At 33.6% G+C, this 22840-nt stretch overlaps 1 protein-coding gene across 3 annotated transcripts in view; it reads left to right on the top strand.

Moving 5' to 3' along the window:
• The window catches only part of LOC135127320 (carbonic anhydrase-related protein 10), a 328805-nt gene that overhangs the window by 293879 nt on the left and 12086 nt on the right, over nucleotides 1-22840 (top strand). For 2 of the 3 annotated variants that reach the window (XM_064053776.1, XM_064053764.1), the window contains 2 exons: nucleotides 17566-17706; nucleotides 19348-19383. In XM_064053776.1, coding sequence (XP_063909846.1) covers nucleotides 17566-17706; nucleotides 19348-19383 — 177 coding nt within the window. The remainder of the gene's footprint in view (nucleotides 1-17565; nucleotides 17707-19347; nucleotides 19384-22840) is intronic. The other variant, XM_064053769.1, reaches the window with a different exon arrangement.

Below are 22840 nucleotides of genomic sequence, written 5' to 3'. Positions count from 1 at the left end.
TTTTCAGACTTCTTCGACTTCGCGAATAACTCTCAATTTTTTTGTACTTACCTTTCAATAACACCCTGTATATAGACAACGAATGAAGAATTCATCACAATTGAGGTCTGGGTGGGTGGGTGGGGCTTATTTTTAACTTTTTTTTTTCTTAACATAATTGCAATTATTAGCCCTAAGCCCACGACGAATAAGAAAATTCATCACAATTAAGATCAGGGTGGGTGGGCGGGGTTTGTATATATTTTGCCTGTTTTTTCTTATATGTATGTAATTTTCTATTCACGACAAGAAACTGAAAACTTGTTTAAAATGGTAAATTTGTAAACAAGTATGGGAGATAAAATTTACCAATTTAAAAATGTTTTCAGTCTTTTATTATGAAGATTATGTAAATTAAGAAGAAAAAAAAGTCAAACCAAGTCAGTTATCAAATTCAAATAATTAGACAATTATGGACGGAAAATGTAAATTTAAACAAAAATTTAATAGTCCTATTCAATTGATGATGAACTTCTCGTCAGAATGATTAATCTCTTCAACTTACCAACTGCACTATACAAAAAGGGGTTAAAGTAAAATTAAAATTTCAGGACAGAGTAAGTGAAAAATTAATATGTATGCTGAAAAAGTAGGGTTTTTGTTTTGTTGTTACAGCGATTTAAAAACAAAAACAATGAAAAATAAAAAATATCCCGAAAAATTTTTAAGTATCTTAAAAAACCAGAACAAAAATTTAGAAAAATGTCGACTCTGAAAACATTTTTCGAAAAAATGTATATACTTCAAAATTTTCGGAACACTGAAGGTATATTTAAACTGACAAATGGACTTAATTTATGTTTATATTGTTTAATATTTTTACTGAAGACTAAATACTGAACAGCTTTCAATATTCGGAAACTTTTTGATCTTTTGAAAGATTTTTTATTTATTGTTACAGCAATTTAAAAATTGTGTTTTCCCAAATTCTCTTTTTCAACTTTTTACTTCTGCATATCTTCATTTTTCATATATGAACTGTCTAGTCATTCATTAACTTCCTACTAAATATCCTGCACTCTTTAATACACATTAATTTATTTTAAAAACTTCTTTTAGTTTGACATTATTATGGAACTTTGTACAATTTTTAACAAAAACAAAAAAAAAACTATCTGGAACTATTTTTGAGTATTTAAAAAAAACTAGAGCAAAAATTTAGAAAAACGTCGACTTTGAAAACATTTTTGGGAAAATTTATAAACTTACGTCATTTTAATATCTTTCGGAACACTAGAGGTATATTTAGAACTGACAAAAGGACTTAATTTATGTTTATATGGTTTAGTATATTTACTGAAGACTAAATATTGAACAACTGTCAATATTCTGAAACTTTTTGGTCCTTTGAAACAGAAAGATTTTTTTATTTATTCTTTCAGCAATTTAAAACTGAGTTTTCCCAAATTCTCTTTTTCAACTTTTGGTCTTTTTTTATTAAAACTTTTGCTTATCTTCGTTTTTCATATATGAATTTTTTAGTCATTCTCCTTACTAAATATCATACAGTATTTAATACACATTAATTGTCTTAAAAAATATCTCTTTTAGTCTTTTAGTTTGACGTTATTACGGAATTTTATACAATTTTTAGAAAAAACAATAACAAATAAAAAATATTCTTGGCTCTTTTTCAGTATCTTAAAACACTACAACAAAAATATAAGAGTGTCGAATTTAAAAACATTTTTTGAAAAATGTATAGACTGGTGTTATTTTAATAAATTTCGGAACAGTGAAGGTATTATTTTTTGTTTATACTCTTTAGTACTTTTCCTGACACCTAAATATTGAACAGCTGTCAATATTCTGAAAACTTTTTGGTCATTTGATAAAGCAAAATTTTGAATTTATTGTAACGGCAAATTAAAAATTGAGTGTTCTCAAATTTCACTCTCTGTGTCGATTTTTAGACGAAACTAGAGACAAACAAATTTTGCATGTACGTTAAGAATATCGTGTATAGTAAAGCGCTAAGCAAAATTTGCCTAATCATCTCCACCAACAACGGTATGACGTCATCTCAAAAATTTACGATGGTAAATGTTATTTTAAATTTTATAAAATAACATAGTCCTCTACTTGTGGTTTATAAATAGAATTTGTAATTGTTCGACTGTATCTACTTTTTTTAATTGAAAGCGATGCCATTTTTTTAGAGATGACGTCATTTATTTTATGAAGAGGATGAATAAATAACTTCTTGTTAATATTTCGTTGTTATAGAGACAGGAGCTTTTTGAAGAGTAATACATATGACAAATTTTGTCATTTGCATGAGGATGAACAGACACATTTTACCACTTTCACGAAAATCTTACAAGGGTTCGATAATTTGGAAAGTCTCATAAATTTCTAACAGAAAAACTTGTCGTAATTTAAGAGTTGTCAAAAGGCAGTAAAGTTAGTTATTGGTAAAAATGACCGTACTGCAGTATGTTACAATAAAATATTGTGTTTTTTTATCATAATTATGAAATCGTTCTCCACCCGGGGAATGTGTTGGAAGTTTAGAAAAATCTTGATTTATCTCACCTTAAACAATATTCCAAGACCTAGCGTGGGTATTAAACTTTATAACCTATTTGTCGTTGTCTTTCAGAAATTTACAGGCTATTACACCGTTTTCAGCCGACATTTTGAAAGTTGTTAACTGCTAATTGCGTATACAAAGTTGCAGATTTATAATTACTTGTGTGAAAATTTATAACTAAACAACCACTATGAGGTTTTAAAACAGCGACAAATCGGTTTACAATTTCCGTACAAGAAATGAAATATAGTAAGCACAGTGTGTGCCAGTGGCGTAGCAAAATCAGCAAACATTTCCTACTCATCTTTCTAAATCAACCCCGTTAAATCAACATGATAAAATCAATCTTCTTCACTTTCATTATCTTCGCCTGCAGACGTTTCTATCTGGTGCTTTTTGAGTGAGCGATTTTTCAAATCCACCATCAACTTTATCGATTTTCCGCTCGAAACTATTTAATAGCTGTAAGGAGGGCGACATTAACGTCTGTTTCCCGGCCATCGTCCACCAGCTGTAGAGCGAATTAGAAAAAGAATGCTAGTGAACACGTCGTAACGCCGTGTTTTGCAGGCCGCTATCACCGAGTGAAAAATCAATTTGTCTGTCCTAGGGCAATGCATTAAACAACAAAACAATGCGAATGGAGAAAATCCGCTGACGCTCATCAGTATTTTACTTTTGTCATGGTACGCAAAATTCGAAATCAATCGTTAGGTTAAATCAGTACAACGTAACTATGGAGTTGAATAATTTGAGCGGCTATTGTTGTGCAAATGAAGCTTTTATTGGAGTTTCCTGTGAGCTGCGTGCTGGCTCGTCATGCCCTTAGATAATTTATTTCCCGTGGCCAATGAATCACGCCGCTCGAGATCGAAACAGTGACCGTCTGATTAACATGTACGGCTTATCAGCGCGTCTTATCTATTCTGAACGGATTCCGAAATATGAACGATTGAGTTATGGCATTATGCAGAGTTTTTCCTCCTTCTCTAGTAATTATCTCTTCGATAATTCCGCACGAGAACTGATAATTAAAGGAGCGATCAGCCCCGGCTGGCTGTGAAGCCCTAATTTGACGAATTATCCCCGAATAATAATTTACTCTGAATGCGGGAGACAATAAAGCAAACCAACCATTAAAAACGGGAATAAAGCTCGCGAGGTAGCACTCTCAGGAAAACACACGAAATACTCTGCTTGAAAGCATATTAGCGGAGAGGATCTTGACGGGACGCCCCTGTAACATAAATCCTGCTGCGCTGCAGGAAACGGAAAGGCCGTCAGACGCGGAATTACATTTATAGCTTTAGATGCCAAGTTTTCGCACTGAATATGATTTGACTTCATTTTCGGCCAAGTTTTTCTTGGCCAGGAATTAGCGACGAGCTACTTTCTCGGTTTTAATAATAATAACTAGGAGAGTGTGACAGAACTTCGCTCGGTAACAACGGCGTTCGCGGAAGTTACTGCATATTTCTTTTTTCGTATTCGAGGATTGATATTTTTAGAAGCTGAACATTTTTACATATATAGCAACTTAGCTCGTTAATTACAACTTCCGTTTTTAGTTAATAGCGATAATTAGGGGAAGTTTTGTAAGGAAATAGTTTTGACTAACGTTGTTTTAGTCGGTGGGTCAACGACTATGTGTTAGATAAATGTTTTTATAATTATGGGATATTGATTTATAGTGAAACTAAATAAAACAGTTCTATCATAAAATATGTATTACTCGACGATACTGTCCATATAAATTTTTTACTTTAATCACGATTTCAATCATTTGGTCAGGTCAGATCAGGTCAGGTAATTTAATTGCGACGGTTCTTAGCTATGTTTGATGATTATCATTTCAGTTCATATCTGACAAAGGTAATGGTAACATGTCGACCGTCGCAGCGAATCTTAACCAATTTCAGACTATTTAGTATTAATTTTTTTGTATCAGAAGTTTTCGAGTTTCTTCAGTTATTTATGTAGCGTATTCAGACTGTTTGTGGACAAATCTGACAAAAAGAATGGGTTAGTAGAAAAACTAGACTGCGTAATATTTGTGTGTACAAATTGCGGTGTCATTAAAAGTAATTACTTCATACACACACACGTCTAACAAAATTCACAACTTCCAGAGTTAATTTTAATTATCTTATTTTACAATTTATCCCACGGACTATATAAAAGCTTTGTTCGGAATTTTCTACAAAAAGATGAATTGAAGTTTAATTATTCATTCTCTCCTGAAAGTTAGTGGAAACATCTCTAAAAAGTATTAAATATCTATTTAGTGGGAATCCGCTCTAGCATGCGGTATTGCTTGTAAAGCATTTTTTTAATTTTTTACATCCATAAAGTTTCTTTTTTATTTATTGCAGAAATAGATAATACATTTATTCCAAAATTTCTGGCATACCTTAATTTATAATTAAAATTACTGTGCAAACCAGAATCTGTGTGCTTTTCCCCAACAAAAAATGATGAGCCATTGAAAAAATTTGTAGAAGGTTATTTCGATAGGATTTTTCTCATTTCTGAAGTAGGTACAGAACAAATCCCGCTTCGTTGAAAAATTAAAAAAAAAAAAATTTTGCGAACTTTTATTTATGATAACTTCTACACATTAAAATAAAATATATAATAGATCAGTAATAGCAATAACAGTGTCAAAACTAAATGACATCCTATAAATGTGTTTTGACATCTTACAATATTTTATATATTTTTTCACATTCTTGTAGAGTTTGTTTTTCTGAATTCACTAATGTATTATACTTTAATCACCCACGCCCCGCCACTATCTGATTCGAGCGCATTGATCCAATACATTCATAAAAATAAGCCTATGTTAGTGAGTTTTTTTTCGGCAAGGACACGTGTGTCAGTTGCGAAACGTACACTGTAATACTAACAATAAAATACAGAGGTGTAGCGTTCGTGAGATTTGTTCAATAAAAAATATAATATACCGGGTGTTTACAAAATAGGGGATTAACTCTTCAGTACGTCATGTACGGGGGATTCGGAAGTTCCAAAAATAGTAAAAAAATTCTTTATGATGTAATTTACGAAAAAAACGTAATTATATAAAAGTAAAATTGGCAACACTGCACGCACCTAATTCGTGAATACCTCTAGGTTACTTTCCGATTTCATAGTAACGATGATGACAGAAAACCATAACGACCACTAGTCATTAATCGTTGTGCATTATTATTAATAAAACAAGCTGATATTTTTCATTAATAAATAAACCAAAAAAATGACATTTACAAATTATAAACAAAAATAAAACCAAATGGAGACTTAAGATCGGGGCGGATATGGGTGGAGCCTAATCTTTGGCCTTATTTTTTTCTTAATATACGTACTATTTTTTGAACAACACAATAGTCAAAAAACATGTTTTTAATTTCTCGTAGAGAAATAAGGATTTTGCAGTTAAGCTCCGCCCCTCGGCTCACGACGAATAAAAAAATATCATCAGAATTGAGATAGGGTGGGCGGGCGGGGCTTATATTTTGCCTTTTTTTCTTAATATACATAGCCATCTTTTCACAACAAGAAACTTAAAATGTGGTTAAAATGGTACATTTTCGCAAGGAAATATGGATTTTGCAATTATAGAGCGGAGCCTAATTGCAAAATCGATATTTCCTTATACAAATTTTCCATTTTAGACATGTTTTAAGTCTTTTGTTGTCGAAATAAGTCTACATATATTAAGAAAACAAAGACAAAATGTAGCCCCGCCCACCCGCCCTGTCTCAATTGTGATGATTTTTTTATTCGGAGTAAACCAAGAGGGCGGAGCTTAACTGCAAAATACTTATTTCTTTACAAGAAATTAACAACATGTTTTTGAGTATCATGTCGTTCAAAGAATTTTATATATATTAAGAAAAAAGGCAAAATATTAACACCGCCCACGTTCAAAATGGTAAATGTGGATTTTGCAATTAGGCTCCGCCCCTAGGTCTGCCAGCGAATGAAAACTTCATTACTATTTAGATCAGACCAGATATGGGTGAGGTTTATATTTTTCTTAATATACATAGCATTCTGTGACCAACACGATACTGAAAAACATGTTTTCATAATAACTCGTACAGAAATAAGGATTTTGCAGGTAAGCCCCGCCTGCTTGACTCACGACCAATAAAAAAATCATCACAATTGAGACAGGGTGGGTGGGCGGTTTTAGTACCTGCTAAGATAAAACTTATTTTCGCAAATTACTAAGTAACTGAAGGATAGAGGTATATTATTTGCCAAAATCAGTCTTACTTTTCAAGTACTAACCCCAACCGCCCACCCTTTATTTTCTTAGAGGGCAGTACCTGCTAAGATAAGACTGATTTCGGCTAATGAGATCCCTCTAAGAAAATAAAGGGCGGGTGGGCGGGGTTAGTACCTGCTAAGATAACACTGATTTTCTCAAATGACAAATCCTGTAAGAACAAAGAGGGTGGGTGGGCGGGGCTAGTACCTCTTAAGATAAGACTGAAATTAGCAAATGACTTACTCTCTAAGAAAATGAAGGGCCAGTGGACGGGGCTGGTACTTACTAACATAAGACTGATTTTGCCAAATGACACCCTCTAAGAAAATAAAGAGTAGAGGGTATATCATTTGGCAAAATCAGTCTTATCTTGGCAAGTATTGGCCCCGCCCAACCACCTTTTATTTTCTTCGAATGTATGCATTTGTCAAAATCATTCTTATTTTGGCAAGTAGTAGCCCCACCCCTCCTCCCTTTATTTTCTTAGAGGGCTAATACCTGCTATGATAAGACTGATTATGGCTAATGAGATCACTCTAAGAAAATAGAGGGCGGGTGGGCGGGGTTAGTAATAGTAACAAAATAAAAATAAATAAAAACAATATAAAGAAAAAACTCATGCTACATTGGAATGTATGCGATTTTCGCGTTTACATGTTTTAAACCAAACACTCGACGTCATTAACCACGCAATAACCTTGCAGTAATTCCGGTTAATATTGTTTTTTTGCGAAAATTTGGATGTTTTGGCGAAAATCTGCAGACGAATGTATAAACAAGTACAGGAGTATGTTATTTCACAAAATTTAAATCCTATACTTACTATGAAAAATTTTGAGGGAATGTCATCACGTTGATGGTACAGATGATTAAACGAATTTTTATTAGCGTTTTACCATTTTCTTGATATTTCTGATTCTAAAATACGTACAAAATTTGGTAACAATCGGCCAAGTAGTTTCCGAGATTATCTGTCTAATAAAAATCTACACAGACGGACGGACAGACACACGACAGACAGACAGAAACGGGATTTAGTTTACGCTTGGTAAGTAAAAACAATTGAAATTTGTTTCCTCTTTTTTACTTTCCCACGCTGAGTTAAGAAATTATTGCAATAGGGCCTATTCGGCAAATGGCTACTTTCATGTTTTCTCGACTTCTCATGCCCCTAGAGCACTGTCTGTGTCAATTTTCATTAGATAAATACCAATAGTTACCAATGCTAAAACGCTAACCAAAACTTGACTAGACATCCAGATTTTCGGAAAAAAAATCAAGTTTTTATAACAACATTTTGCATTTTAATTTGTTAAATCGAAAGCTCTGAAATCTTGCAAACGTTTTAAGGTCATTTAAACATGGTAAATCGTTAATAAAATTGTAAAATGATGACGTCATTTTACAATTTTGCCTTTTCTTCAATTCCAAGTTTTGAGGACAAACCAAGTATGGTTAATTAATTAATCTTTTTACTTGCGTTGACAAGAGAAAGTCAGTTACATTTCATTTTCTTGTAACACAAATGTCGCTGTTGATGCTTAGAAGCATAAACAGTCGAAGTTAAACATGTACTGAGAAACTGAGAACACACTTTTCCCCTTGGTCACTTGCTTTAAATATATTTCATATTCTCCGCACTTGTTTAGACCACACCCGCATGTTATTTAAGCACTGGGTTTTCTTTATAGAGGTTATCGCTAAAGAAAAATCACAAAATTAATTGTTATAATTTTTCAAAGACGCGGATTTGTGGAACGATATTTTGTCGAAACAACCTATGACCTTGTGAGTGGTATCATCTATATTTATCTTTTCAAAAATTGGATATGTTTGATTCTAGTTCAGAGCGAGCGAAATGTTTTCTAATAACAGGATAATTTTTTTTTATAGAAAGCGAAAATATATTTTTATCCACAGAGAACACAAAAACTGTATTATCTATTTTGTTCTAATTAATCTCCATCATTCATCCTATATATAAGGACCGTTGTTTTTCCTGGGAACAACTATTTTTAAGCCCAACCCTGCTATTTATGTACATTTAAAATGGTCGAACCATTGGCTACAGATTGATGAAGATCTTTACCAAGGATGCTGATCCAGTATTTTAGAGGAATCATTAATGTTCTGGCCAGATATTTAAAACAATTTTCGTGAGTTGCTTCTAGCACCAAGTGTTTCTTTCGCAAGCTCTGTTCGTGTATATAAATCTGATACTAAAAAACCACAAAGAATCTGGAGTAGAGAAACGAAAGAGATAATTGATAATGATAAAAGCAATAACAATAAATCCGTAACCGAGCAATAAATATACTTGGCAATTACCTCCGATTGGGATTTATATTTCCATTGCTTTAAAAAAAGCTAAACACAACTTCACTATGTAATAGCATAATTCCCTTGTTCATCAACTTTGTTACTGATATGGTCGTTATAATTCAAAAGAACAAACAATGTTCCCAGGCTTGTATATTTGACTGAAATATGGACTGTTAGCCCGAGTAAATATTAGAATATTTCTGTCGTAAGAGTCGCGTGTTACATATCAAATAATTGAATCAGTCCTTGACAAGAGGTCATCATTTTGGGAAATTTACGTGTTTTCTATTCATTGAGAAAGAAAGTGTTCAAATGATTAAAAAAGTAGGGCTATTTTTAGTGTGAGGCATCAAAGTTTAACAGAAATATAAATTCAAATTGACACGTCGAAAAATTTCTTTTGTGGTGTAGTTTTTAAAATTTTGGTTTTATTATAGACGTATTTCGAGGTTTGAATGCATTTTAACGTACAAAATTTCGCTTTGTTTTCCCAACAAAAAATATAGAATGAATGCGTATAAATTTTAACATGTCTAAAATTGATTTCGTCGTTACACCGCTCGCATGTTTGAAATTTTGCAGTGAAAATATTTTTCCGGCATGAAACCCATGATAGCATGTACATACCCGTGTCGATGTAAATGAATGTTAAACAAATTCTGCCTGTCACAGACATTTCCATGTAATTAGGTTTCTACACAATGTAATTAGCAAAGTGCAAGCAAGAAGCGTGAGATACACATCGTGCTCAAAATTATGAATATTAATGAGTGTTTCACCTGTAATTAACTAAAAAGTTTTAATTTAAAAGTTGCCTTTTGCCGAATTCAAAGCGACTGCCCGCAATTTTATCATCTCAAAGAAAACAGATGTCCGGAGCTAATTTAATCGCAATTATCATAACCTCTCAGCGTTTTTCAATTTCGCCCTCATATTTTGTTTAATCATCATATTGGCCGGTAAATTAAAAAAAGCTGGAATATTAACCCAAAACCCCATCATTTCACTTTGCGTCGAATAGTAGCCGATTTAATTAATTGCTCGAAGCAACGGTTCTTCTCATCAGGCAATTCACTTCATGCGATGCCTGAAACGTAGCCGTCCAGCTGTCGAGTCAGGAATTTCAGGCGGACGGTTTTGTGTGGTACGACGAAAACGCGACTGGGTGATTGTTTACCATGAGCAATATTCGACTTGCACGGCCTGTCACAATTAAAGTTGCTGGTAATTTGTAACAATTATTAATTTTAGTGTTATTTTCAGCCAGAATGGTGTTCATAAAAGTGAAATATATACGTCAATGTTGAATAAATATAAGTGGGTGGAGGTTTTCGCAATGGAGAAAGTGCGACGACTATTTTTCCATTGGTGAACAGTCAGTAGCTTTAGTGTAACGTTTTTCTTTGGTGTAGTTTATTGTCTTGCAGTGAATGCATAATAGATGTATGAAAACTAAATGAATGGAGAGTTTGGTTGAGATTTAAGCATTACTTGGGTAAATAAATTGACTTTTAGTGTGGCAGCAGCTAATTGCTAATTCAGTTTACCACTTATTTTGAAATAAAACGGAATGCAGTTTATTAGAAAAGTGAAGTTTGAAAAACTTATTTTAATTGCACTTTTGTGTAGTTTCAATTTTCATTTAAATATATACACATTATACATATACGCTTTCTTTATCTATGTACCCTGGCTTGTTCAAAAAGTATCAGACAGCGTTCGTTCTGACTAGAACTCTTGAGTGAAGTGCACTTGGGGGTAAGTGCAAGAGAGGCACTTTGTTGAAATTAACCCCAATAGCGGAATTTGGCCACTTTGAATGCATTCCAGAAGTTTTACAACAAGAACAAAATTAAGTAGAATGTCTGCGTTTACGGATCAATTTAAACAATGTTGCTACTTAGCGTTTTCATACCTAAACAATGCATTTGATACATTTATAAAAAAATAGTCCAAAGTTATTTTGACAGAACTTCCCTCACCCCTGGAATACAGACCAACGTATCTTGCTTTTTTGGAAAAATTATAAAATTTAATTTTGCCAAATTTTACTTTTTATGATAATCTCTATGGAGTAAAACAATATAGAAAGTACCAGTCACAGTGTAAGAGAAAAAAGCTCTCACCTTTTTAAAAAAAGACCGAAAAGGTTTCACATTCTTAAAAAGAAATAGTTGGGGCGCTCAAGAAGATTTTACCTTCTTAAAAAAAGATAAGTGGAGGCCCCGGGAAGGTTTTATATTCTTAAAAAAAGACAGTTAGTGTCTCCGCGAAGGTTTCACGTTCTTAAAAAAAGTTAATTGGGACCCCGAGAAGGTTTTACATTTTTAAAATAGACAGTTGGGACCCCCGAGAAGATTTTACATTTTTATAAAAGACAGTTGGGACCCCCGAGAAGGTTTTATATTTTTAAAATAGACCGTTGGGATCCCCGAGAAGGTTTCATATTCTTAAAAAAAGTTCTTTGGGGCCCCCTGGAAGGTTTTATATTTTAAAAAAGACAGTTGGAATTTCCGAGAAGGTTTCACATAAAAATAGCTATTTGAGGCCCTCGACAAGGTATTACACTTTTATAAAAGACAGTTGGGACTCCCGAGAAGGTTTTATTATTTTAAAATAGACAGTTGGGATCCCCGATAAGGTTTCGTATTCTTAAAAAAAGTTATTTGGGGCCCCCGAGAAGGTTTTATATTTTAAAAAAGACAGTTGGGGTCCCCGAGTAGGTTTCACGTTCTTAAAAAAACATTTGGGGCCCAGAGAAGGTTTCAATTTCTGTGAAAAAGAACAGTTGGGGTTTCGAGAACGTTTCATATTCTTAAAAAAAGACACTTGGGGACCCCGAGAATGTTTCACTTTCTTTAAAAAAAAGACAGTTGAAACCCTCGAGAAGCTTTTACATATAAAATAAAAGAGAACGGTTTGGGTCCCCGAGAAGGTTTCAATTTCTGTGAAAAAGGAGAGTTGGGGTCCCGAGAAGGTTTCACGTTTTTAAAAAAAAAAGAACAGTTGGACCCCTCGAGAAGGTTTCATATTCTTAAGACACTTGGAGACCCCAAGAAAGTTTCCAGTACCAGTCACATAGATGGGGCGCCAGAGAAGATTTTACCTTCTTAAAAAAAGACAGGTGGACTCCCCGAAAAGGTTTCACGTTCTTAAGAAAGAGATTTGGGGTTTCAATTTCTGTAAACAAATGACAATTGGGGTCCCGAGAAGGTTTCATATTCTTGAAAAAGCAGTTGGGACCCCTGTGAAGGTTTCAAGCTCTTAAAAAAAAGACAGTTTGAGGCCCCAGAACAGGCTTTGCATTTTAGAAAAGACATTTAGGGCCCCTCAAAAAGGTTTCACTTTCTTAAAAAAAAGAACCATTGGATCCCCGAGAAGGTTCCATAGTCTTACAGTTGGCGCCCTGAGAAGGTTTCACATTCTCAAAACAAAAAGAGTTGGGCCCCCGGAGAAAGTTTAAGATTCTAATTTTTTGGCGTTCTTTTTAAAGCCTTTCTTGTTGCTTTTTGTCGTCTTATTGCCTTTTTTACCCCTTCTCACACTTTCTTCGTCTTTATTTAGCTTTTTTGACATGTATTTTAATGCCTTTTTGTTCGTTTTTCATGAAGCTTTTGTCCCCCTTTTTATGACCTTTTTTTATCCTTCGCCTTTATTTGGGCCCCTTTTTGTATCGTTTTTTCCCTCTTTTTTGTTGTTTTTTAAACGTTTTTTCGACATTTTTGAAACCCTTTTTTTTTAACTTTGTGCGCTCCACCTCATCCTTTTTCATCTCACTTTTCCTTCTACTTTTTATCGTTTTAGTACCATTTTTAACGCCTTTTTTATTTTGGTCTGTTTTTGTAGTTTTGTCGCCTTTTTTACCCCTTTTTCACCCATTTTTTTTTAACTTTTTTCTATCTTTTCCCTTATTTTGTCACCTGTTTTAATGTTTTTAATCTTTTTGTTATGAGTTTTTCTCCACTTTTTATAACCTTTCTGTTGGTTGGTTTTTTATTGCTTTTTTTGTCGTTTTCTTCCTTTTCCTGTTAGGCCATTTTTGTTGCTATTTTGTCCTCCTTTTTATCGCTTTTTCTTTTTATGGCCTTTTTCCCTTTTATTTGGTATTTTTTACCCTTTTAACGGCATTTTTTTGGCTCTTTTTTTCGCCTGGGTCTCTTTTTATACTAGTTTTCGTCCTTTTCTTTTATTACTTTTTCTTCATCGTTTTTGACCTTTTTTGCCTTTTTTTAACCCAAAAAAAAGGACAGTTGGACCCCCAGGAAGGTTTCATATTCTTAAAGAAAAGACACTTGGTCACCCCGAGGAAGTTTCACTTTCGTTAAAAAAAGACAGTTAAGACCCCCGAGAAGCTTTCACATATAAAAAAAGAGAACACTTTGAGCCCCCGAGAAGGTTTCAATTTCTGTGAAAAAGGAGACCTGGGGTCCGGAGAAGATTTCACATTAAAAAAAAACAGTTGGGAGCCCCTGAAAAGGTTTCACGTCCTTAAAAAAAAAAGAACAGTTGGACCCCCCGAGAAGGTTCCATAGTCTTAAAAAAAGACAGTTGGTATCCTGAGAAGGTTTCAGATACTTAAAACAAAAAGAGTTGGGGCCCCTTAGAAGGTTTTACGTTGTTAAAAAATAGAACAGTTGGACCACAAAGAAGGTTTCATATTCTTAAAAAAAAGACTCTTGGAGACCCCAACAAGGTTTTCAGTACCAGTCACATAGATGGGGCACCAGAGAAGATTTTACCTTCTTAAAAAAAAGAGATTTGAGCCCCGAGAAGGTTTCAATTTCTATAAACAAATGACAATTGGGGTCCCGAGAAGATTTCAAATTCTTAAAAAAGCAGTTGGGACTCTTGTGAAGGTTTCAGGCTCTTAAAAAAAAGACAGTTTGAGGCCCCAGAGCAGGCTTTACATTTTAGAAAAGACATTTGGGGCCCCTGAAAAGGTTTCACTTTCTTAAAAAAAAGAACCATTGGACCCCTGAGAAGGTTCCATAGTCTTACAGTTGGTGCCCTGAGAGGGTTTCACATTCTCAAAACAAAAAGAGTTGGGCCCCCGGAGAAAGTTTAAGATTCTAATTTTTTGGCGTTCTTTTTAAAGCCTTTCTTGTTGCTTTTTGTCGTCTTGTTGCCTTTTTTACCCCTTCTCACCACTTTCTTCGTCTTTTTTTAGCTTTTTTGACATCTATTTTAATGCCTTTTTGTTCGTTTTTCATGAAGCTTTTGTCCCCCTTTTTATGACCTTTTTTTATCCTCCGCCTTTATTTGGACCTCTTTTTGTATCGTTTTTTCCCTCTTTTTTATTGTTTTTTAAACTTTTTTCCGACATTTTTTAACCCTTTTTTTTAACTTTGTGAGCTCCACCTCATCCTTTTTCATGTTTTTTGCCTGTTTTTAGGTATCCATTTTTCATCTCACTTTTTCTTCCAGGTTTTATCGTTTTATTGCATCACTCTTTAGTTCCATTTTTAAAGTCTTTTTCTATTTTGGTCTATTTTTGTAGTTTTTCGCCTTTTTTACCCCTTTTTCGCCTATTTTTTTGAACTTTTTTCTATTTTTCCCTTAATATGTCACCTGTTTTAATGTTTTTAATCTTTTTGTTAAGAGTTTTTCTCCACTTTTTATGACGTTTTTGTTGGTAGGTTTTTTATCGCTTTTTTGTCTTTTTCTTCCTTTTTCTGTTAGTTTTTTGTCAGCCATTTTTGTTGATATTTTGTCCTCCTTTTTCCTTTTATGGCCTATTTCCCTTTTATTGCCTATTTTTTACTCTCTTTACGACATTTTTTGGTTCTTTTTGTCGCCTGTTTAATGCTTTTGGGTCTCTTTTTATGCTAGTTTTCGTCCTTTTCTTTTATTACTTTTTCTTCATCGTTTTTTGACCTGTTTCGCTTTTTTTTAACGTAAAAAAGGACAGTTGAACCTCCAAGGTTTCATATCCTTAAACAAAAAGGCAGTTGGGGACCCCAAGAAGGTTTCAAATTTAAAAAAAAAAATACAAAAAATGGAGTGAACTGTTCTTTATTTAACCAATAAAATAAATTAATCTATTCATGCAAATGTAAAAAATTGGTTGCAGATTACTTCGACAGAACTGCCCTCGCTCATAAAGTACAGCTTATCAAATCCAGCTCTTTCGATAAATTAAAAAAATTGATTTTGGGAATTTAATTGTTTTTATGGCTACCATTATAAGCTAAAATAAAAATATGTAACGTGCTAACCGTTTGTTACAAGTTACAAGTGAGTTTTTCTATTATAAAATTTTGTGTTGATGTCATACACATTTTCGGAAGGACGCATATATCAGTTTGGAAAGATGCATAGTAATACTAATAATAAAAGTATTATATTATTATTAATCTTGAATAATAATTTATAACTACATGGAAAATTCTACAAAGACTTAGAAGAAACTCATATCAATAAGAAGATGTCATTGATTTGGTTAAAAAAATCAGGTTTGTATGCCGAAACAGAAGGATTTGTGTTTGCTATTCAAGACCAAGTAATCAATACCAAGAATTACAAAAAATACATCATCAAAGATCCGAACATAAAAAACGACTGCTGTCGCCTCTGCAAAGCAAAACCTGAAACGATCCAGCACATAATCTCTTCTTGCAGCATCCTAGCACAAACTGACTACAAAGCTAGACACGACAACGTCGCCAAAATCATCCACAAAGAATTAGCAACACTTATGAACTTAATCGAAGATACGACACCGTATTACACTTACATTCCATCTCCGTTCCTTGAAAATAACAAATACAAATTATACTGGGATCGCACAATACTTACAGACTTAAACATTACAGCTAACAGACCAGACATCATACTTATCAAGAAACACACGAACGAAGCCATTCTCATTGACATTGCTGTTCCCAACACAAACAACATTATTCAAACATACCACACCAAGATTTCAAAATATCTACAGTTATCGATAGAAATGAAATCCATGTTGAATCTTAAAAAAATTTCAATTGTACCTCTAGTTATCTCTAATGTAGGTGTAGTTCCAAATAGCTTAGTTGAGAATTTAAAGTCTTTGCATTTGAATGATTCAATAATTATCAAAATTCAAAAAGCTGTTTTGTTAGGAACATGTCATATTGTTCGTAAGTTTCTTGAACAGTCTGATCATGTTAGTCAGATTAGGTTAGCACCAGTAGGTCAGAGTAGTGTAGGTCAATTTTCAAGTGATGCGCGGATAAATGGTCGGTAGTTACGCTAGACTTTTGGGGATGGGGTGAGATTAGAGAATAATAGCAGACTAATTTGTATGCTGTAATTCTAGAATCTCGAAAGTTGTTCTGTTAATCTAATCAATGCATATCATTACTTGGTCTTAGTACCCGTAATGATAGAAGTCTTGCCTGAATGCCGGTCATTTCCGGGTCAGTGGTGGGTCATATTTATAATCAATAAAATAACGAAACAATTTAATTACCTCTGCCGTATGTTATAACAGAGATGCGATTGAAGACTGAACTGAAAAACATTTATGGTACTCTTAATTTAAGACAGATAGCGATAACACTTATCAATCTGTAGACGCGAGAGTGAAACAGAAACTAAACTAAAAGATGTTTTCAACGAATTGCAAATAACCGGATCACAATGCCGACGGCCCAGACTTTTTTATTGCTCTGACTCCCGCTTATTGAATAAAACACTATATTTGATTTTGATTTTCGATGTTGTAATTCACATTTGGTTATTTAAAACTTGTCTACATCTAGGGGAGGCTCAGCATCCCCTAGCTTCCCCGTAGCTACGGCCTTGTCTAGGAGTTATGAAATATCGATAAAATATGAAAGTACCAAATTGCCCGATGGACTCCTTTACTGTGCGTCCTTAGCTTATCCTCAATAAGAAAAACAACTTGAAAGTGTTTACGTTTACACATCGGAAGAATGTCACGTAGAAATTAGTTTTATTTGAACGAGTTCGTGTCCTCAAAACAGCGGATCAAAACTATAAAATAGTAAACTACAATCGACAAAATGTTCTGAACATCATTATTATAATTCTTATTAAATAAAAATGTTTGTATTTACACATTTTCGGGAAAATGGGGTGACTCCTTCTTAATTTGATTAATAAAAAATATGAATACAATGAAAAATTTTGAGATAACGTCATCAATTTTTTGGGAGGAATAAACAGATTTATTTTGATTAACAATTTACCCGTTTGCGTTTGTCTGCCTGTCTGTCTGTCTGTCTGTCGTATTTTTATTCGTTTTACATTTAATTTATCTCGCCCTCAAAAATATCGGCTTAAAGGAAAGCATCCCCGTCTGTTCTGAAAGTAATGCGACTAATAAATTAGGTTTATTGACGTCTACCAGTTTCAGCTGGCCCAAACTTTTACTTTCACGGTTTGTTTGCAGATGCATGCGTTACGCAGGCTGATGCAGGGAGATGCCAAACACCCCAAGGCGCCCCTTGGGAACAACTTCCGACCTCCACAACCCCTTCATCATCGCCCAGTACGGACTAATATTGACTTCAATGTTAAACACCGTTCTGAGGTAAGCCATAAACAACGCATTCGCACAACGTAAAAACTTCTATTTGTGCTCGTAATCATTTTAAAACGCCTCTTCATTTTAATTCTGATAAGGATTAACGCTAAGCTCGTGGAGGCAATTCTCCAAGCAAGATATTTTAAACGCTAATTTATGGTTTATCGCACAATTTGTATAGCCAATAACAGCGAATAAATCCCGAATTGTGGGTGTCCTAATTCCGGCTTAATCCCTTTACATCCCGTTTTTGTTATTAATGTAGTGGCATTGTTAAATGTTGCTACAAACGTATCAATTGCTGGAACAAGTTGAAAAATAATAAATTCCATCATAGCGCATTTACGAGATATTAAAACAAAACGGCGCACAAAGGGAACTTCTGCACAATGAGTTTTCTGTTGATGCTATATTTATTTTGAATATTGTCGTTCGGGAATCGGATTTTCTGCTTTCGCTAGAGCAAAGCACGCAAAATTCGCAGACAATAACTACAAAAAAATCGACAAAAAGTTCGATTCATCGCTGAAAGTACAGCCACTATATTTGCAGCACGAATTATTTCTTTGCATGTCCACTCTGCGCGAAGTTCCGTTTTTAATTAAACACACATTGCACTTTAAACACGAAATAAATTCAAAACGTGCGAATAATAAGTATTTATGTCGACCCCTAAAAAGGTCGATGGGATAGTGATAAGACCGCAGACACAGGACGTAATAATTTTATGTTCCGACTTCCTTCCGGCTTAGCTAAAAATAATATAAACTTTTTATGACAGTTATTTTGGCAGCAGAACCCTCACTTATGTCCAGGCGGTGCAAAAAGTATTTTTTTCGGGGCGGAAGTTGGGACAAAAATCATGAAACAATATTAAACCAGAAACATAAATTTTATGCACTCATAAAATATTAATGAAATGCTTGTGTACAACTTTTTAACAGGCAAATCCACAATCGCGTATTAAAAATGCATATACACGCAATTATTAAATTGACCACCCATTAATAATGGTTTTAATAATAATCGTACTTGTGTACAATGCTGCAGTCTATTAGTATGTAATTTTTAATTAAAATCACAGCTCGTATTTGCACAAATCAGCGGTTTTGGGTTAATTTATGTCAACGTCATTTAAAAATAATACAGAGAAGTACCTACGTAATTCAGGTGGATGCCCTAGTTTATTTTTTTTAATTTTTTCTACGCTACAATTTTTAACAATGATACATTATTACGCCTTTTTAATAAAATCATAAACACAGAATAAAGTAGCGAAAAAACGAACGACTTTCCTTTATTTTCTTTATTCTATTTTCTCACAATACGTTCTTGCTTTTGTTGTTTAACTCTCTTTGGTTGTTATATTTCCGACCCGTTTTTAGTCACAACGATATAATTACAGCGTTTTCATTTATAATCTGCTACAGTTTTAATTAAAATAACAATCGGTAATACTTTACAACAGTGGTTTACCTAAATATTTGTTCGAACAAATGTAATTGCATTAATGTCAAAATATTTACCTAAAATTGCAGTGGCAGTAATGCAATTTGGAAGTATTTAAGTTAGGTGGATGCGCCGGGTGACTCTTAACTTTTCTTCAACTTTATGATAATAAAATTAATTTTGAAATATTATTTTCAGAGCCAGTGTACACTATGCACAAATAAAAAACTTTTGGTGAGTTGTATTACTTAGTTTTTTTCTCTTATTATATTTTTTGAAATTGTTGCTACAATAATGTAAAAATTAGCAATAGTGAATTTCCGCGTATTCTAGTGCACGTAAAAATCCAGAACGACTGAAATATTAGTTTTCCATTAACGCTAATAAAACTCATGTAAACGAGAAAATAATACGAAATTTATTTGGGCCTGTAGTTAAGTGCACAATTCAGAATGCTGAGTATGTTATTACTATTCATTATATTCAACGTAGTGGTTGCGTGCAGAATACAAGAATGTCAACAAAAGCATTGTTGTAGTTCAATAAAATAAATTGATTTTTCAAGTTCGGCCGGCGTTTCGCATTTAGTGAAATCGTGAATGCGTCGATTAATATCGAATGACAGCAGCATAAACTGAAACTCAAATACAGGAAACAGCTATTCTGATGGCAATGTTGACTTATCTTATTGTCCTCGATTTACATACGAATACCAGCCATAAACTGATAGATTATAGCGAAACCGATGTCACTTCGAAATTACTGACACATTAGTGATGGATTATTCGTATTATCTCATCGCGCCTACACCAGTATTGTGTGATTTGTAATTCGCAATTAACTACAGCCACTGTCGAATTGTTTGCCTTTATAATTTAAATTAACCGAATTATCTATGCGCGACAGAAATATTAATTATCCGCAACACGCCAATTTTCCCTTTATTACCGCCATTTGTTAACCAATCAAAAGTGGTCGACGGATGCGGACCGCCACATCGCCCGAACGATTCATTTGGTAATATTCGCGTGATAAATTCAGGAAATAAGTGACAAAAACAACTACCGAAGACGAATTTCGGGGTACGACCAGAAATTGCTCGCACGCAGGTAGATTGAAACACGCCGCTTCAAGACACGTACAAATAAAATGTCAAAATCTTCAAAAAATGTTATCTCAGAATTTAGTACTTAACAAAACTAATTTAAAAATTCACATATTTTTAATAACCAAGTAGAAATATAAGTATTTAAATTCTTGATACTGTCAACGATAGCACCCAAAGATTGAACATGAAAAGTTTTAAATTCCACACACTAAGAAAAATGGATGCTAGAACAAGTTTTTTTAATAATAATAATTTGCTTTTCTTAACTCAGTGTACAGAAGCTACAGTTATACAGTAAACGAAGTTGTTGTCAAAATGCTACTAGAGTAAAAAACTATATGCAGGAGATTTGACCAAAACATCACCAAATATACAAAATATATTTATTTTTGTATAAATATGTTGTAAAAAACTAAAAATTAAATTGTATGATTTAATATGAATTTATTATTAATCATGTATATGTATAGATAATACATAATCCATCGATAAATGATATATAAATTTAGGAAATAACTTACTCCTGTACCTCTTGTTTATGAATCCGCCTTGACCGTTTAACCTAAGCATTCACATTTTCGCAAAAAATCCAAATTGCCAAATAGTTCAGTGGATGAAACGTAGCCAATGCCAAAGTCGCTGGTTCGATCCTCTCATAGGTTTCTTTTCTTCTTACACTGTGACCACGATTTCCTATATTTGTTTAACCTATAGGGGTTATCATAAAATAAATAAAATACTTATTACAAAATAAAATTGTAAAATTTTGTAAACAAAAGTTTTTTAATAGTAACTTTTCTTCTAACGACAACTCGTTCGCACAACCAGAGAATACTTACAGAAGAATCACTCTGCAAAAGCATACAAAAAAAAAATCGGGACGGCAGACAGACGGACAGACGGAAACGGGAGACCCATTTCTTCGTACTCTAGGGGTCATGAAACGTCGAGAAAATGTAAAAGTAGATTACAATACTTCCTAATATTTTGCCTTTTTTTTTTCTTAATATACATAGCCATTTTTTCATAACAAAAAACTTAAAACATGGTTAAAATGGTTTATGCAAGGAAATATGGCTTTTGAAATTATGGGGCGGAGCCTAATTGCAAAATCGATATTTCCTTAAACAAATTTTCCATTTTAAACATATTTTAAGTTTCATGTCGTGAAAAGAAGTCTTCACATATTAAAACAAAAAGGCAAAATGTAAGCCCGCCCACCCACCCTATCTCAATTGTGATGATTTTTTTATTCGCCGTGAACCAAGTGGGCGGAGCTTAAGTGCGAAGTAATTATTTCTTTCCAATAAATTAAAAGCATGTTTTTGAGCATCGTGTTGTTCAAAGCATGCTATGTATATTACGAAAATAAGGCAAAATATTAACCCCTCCCACCCACCCCCTCTCAATTGTGGTGATTTTTTTAATTTTTTGAAACTTAAAACACTTTTAAAATGGTAAATTTTTGTAAGGAAATATGAATTTTGGAATTAGGCTCCACCCCTAGGTCGGCCAATAAATGAAACTTCATTACTATTTAGATCAGGGCAGGTATGGGTGGAGCTTAATCTTAGGCTTTAATTTTTTCTTAATATACATAGTATGCTTTGACGATACTCTAAAAAAATTTCTTACATGGTAATATCATTTAGAGAGAGAAATAATAAGACAATTATAAAAAAATTATCACAATTGAGATAGGGTGGGTGGGTGGGATTTATATGTTGGCTTTTTTCTTAATGTACGTAATCGTCTTTTCAGAACAAGAAACTTAAACCATGTTTAAAATGGTAAATTCTTGTAGACAAATATCGATCTTGCAATTAAGCCCCGCCTCTCGATCTGACAACGAATGAAAAATTCATCACAATTGAGAATTGAGATCGGGGCGGGTATGGGTGGGGCCTAATCGTCGGCTTTATTTTTTTTTCTTAATATACATAATATTCTTTGAACAACACGATACTCAAAAACATGTTTTAAATTTCTCGTTGAGAAATAAGGATTTTGCAGTTAAGGTCCGTCCCCTTGGCTCACGACCAATAAAAAAATCATCATAATTGGGATAGGGTGGGTGGGCGGGGCTACATTTTGCCTTTTTTTCTTTGTCTGTGCAGACTTACTTCGACAAAAAGAAACTTAAAACATGTCTAAAATGGTAAATTGTTGTTGTAAATAAATACGGCAAAACGAAGTTTATATATGACAATTTTCAGCTCTAAAAGTAACGTAAGCGAGAACAGCAACCCCAACAGTACGTTTATAAATTTGACAAAAATCTACGATGAATTTTCTCCAGAGGACATAATTTTGTAAATTTTACGACTGAGGTGGCACTTGGAAGCCGCCAGCATTACCTCCCAAGAAGCGTTTGAGTGGGCTACATTGGAGCTTTTCAAATTCATCGTAAAATGGGGCTATTCTGAGTCTGTTCCGAGTCTAGCGCTTTCTCTAAGATTTTTGTAACCATTTTTTTCGGTGGCTTCATGTGAAAGAAGCTTTTCAAAATTGAAATTGATAAAATCGTGCTTAAGGTCCACAATGAGCTAAGCACGACTAAACAATCTTTAGATTTTATCAGTT

This window comes from Zophobas morio, unplaced genomic scaffold (genome assembly GCF_036711695.1).
Source record: "Zophobas morio isolate AGI-343-1 ecotype UQ-CSIRO unplaced genomic scaffold, CSIRO_AGI_Zmor_V1 ptg000002l, whole genome shotgun sequence".
In the NCBI taxonomy this organism is placed as follows: domain Eukaryota; kingdom Metazoa; phylum Arthropoda; class Insecta; order Coleoptera; family Tenebrionidae; genus Zophobas; species Zophobas morio.
This window is presented reverse-complemented; position numbering and strand designations above follow the sequence as displayed.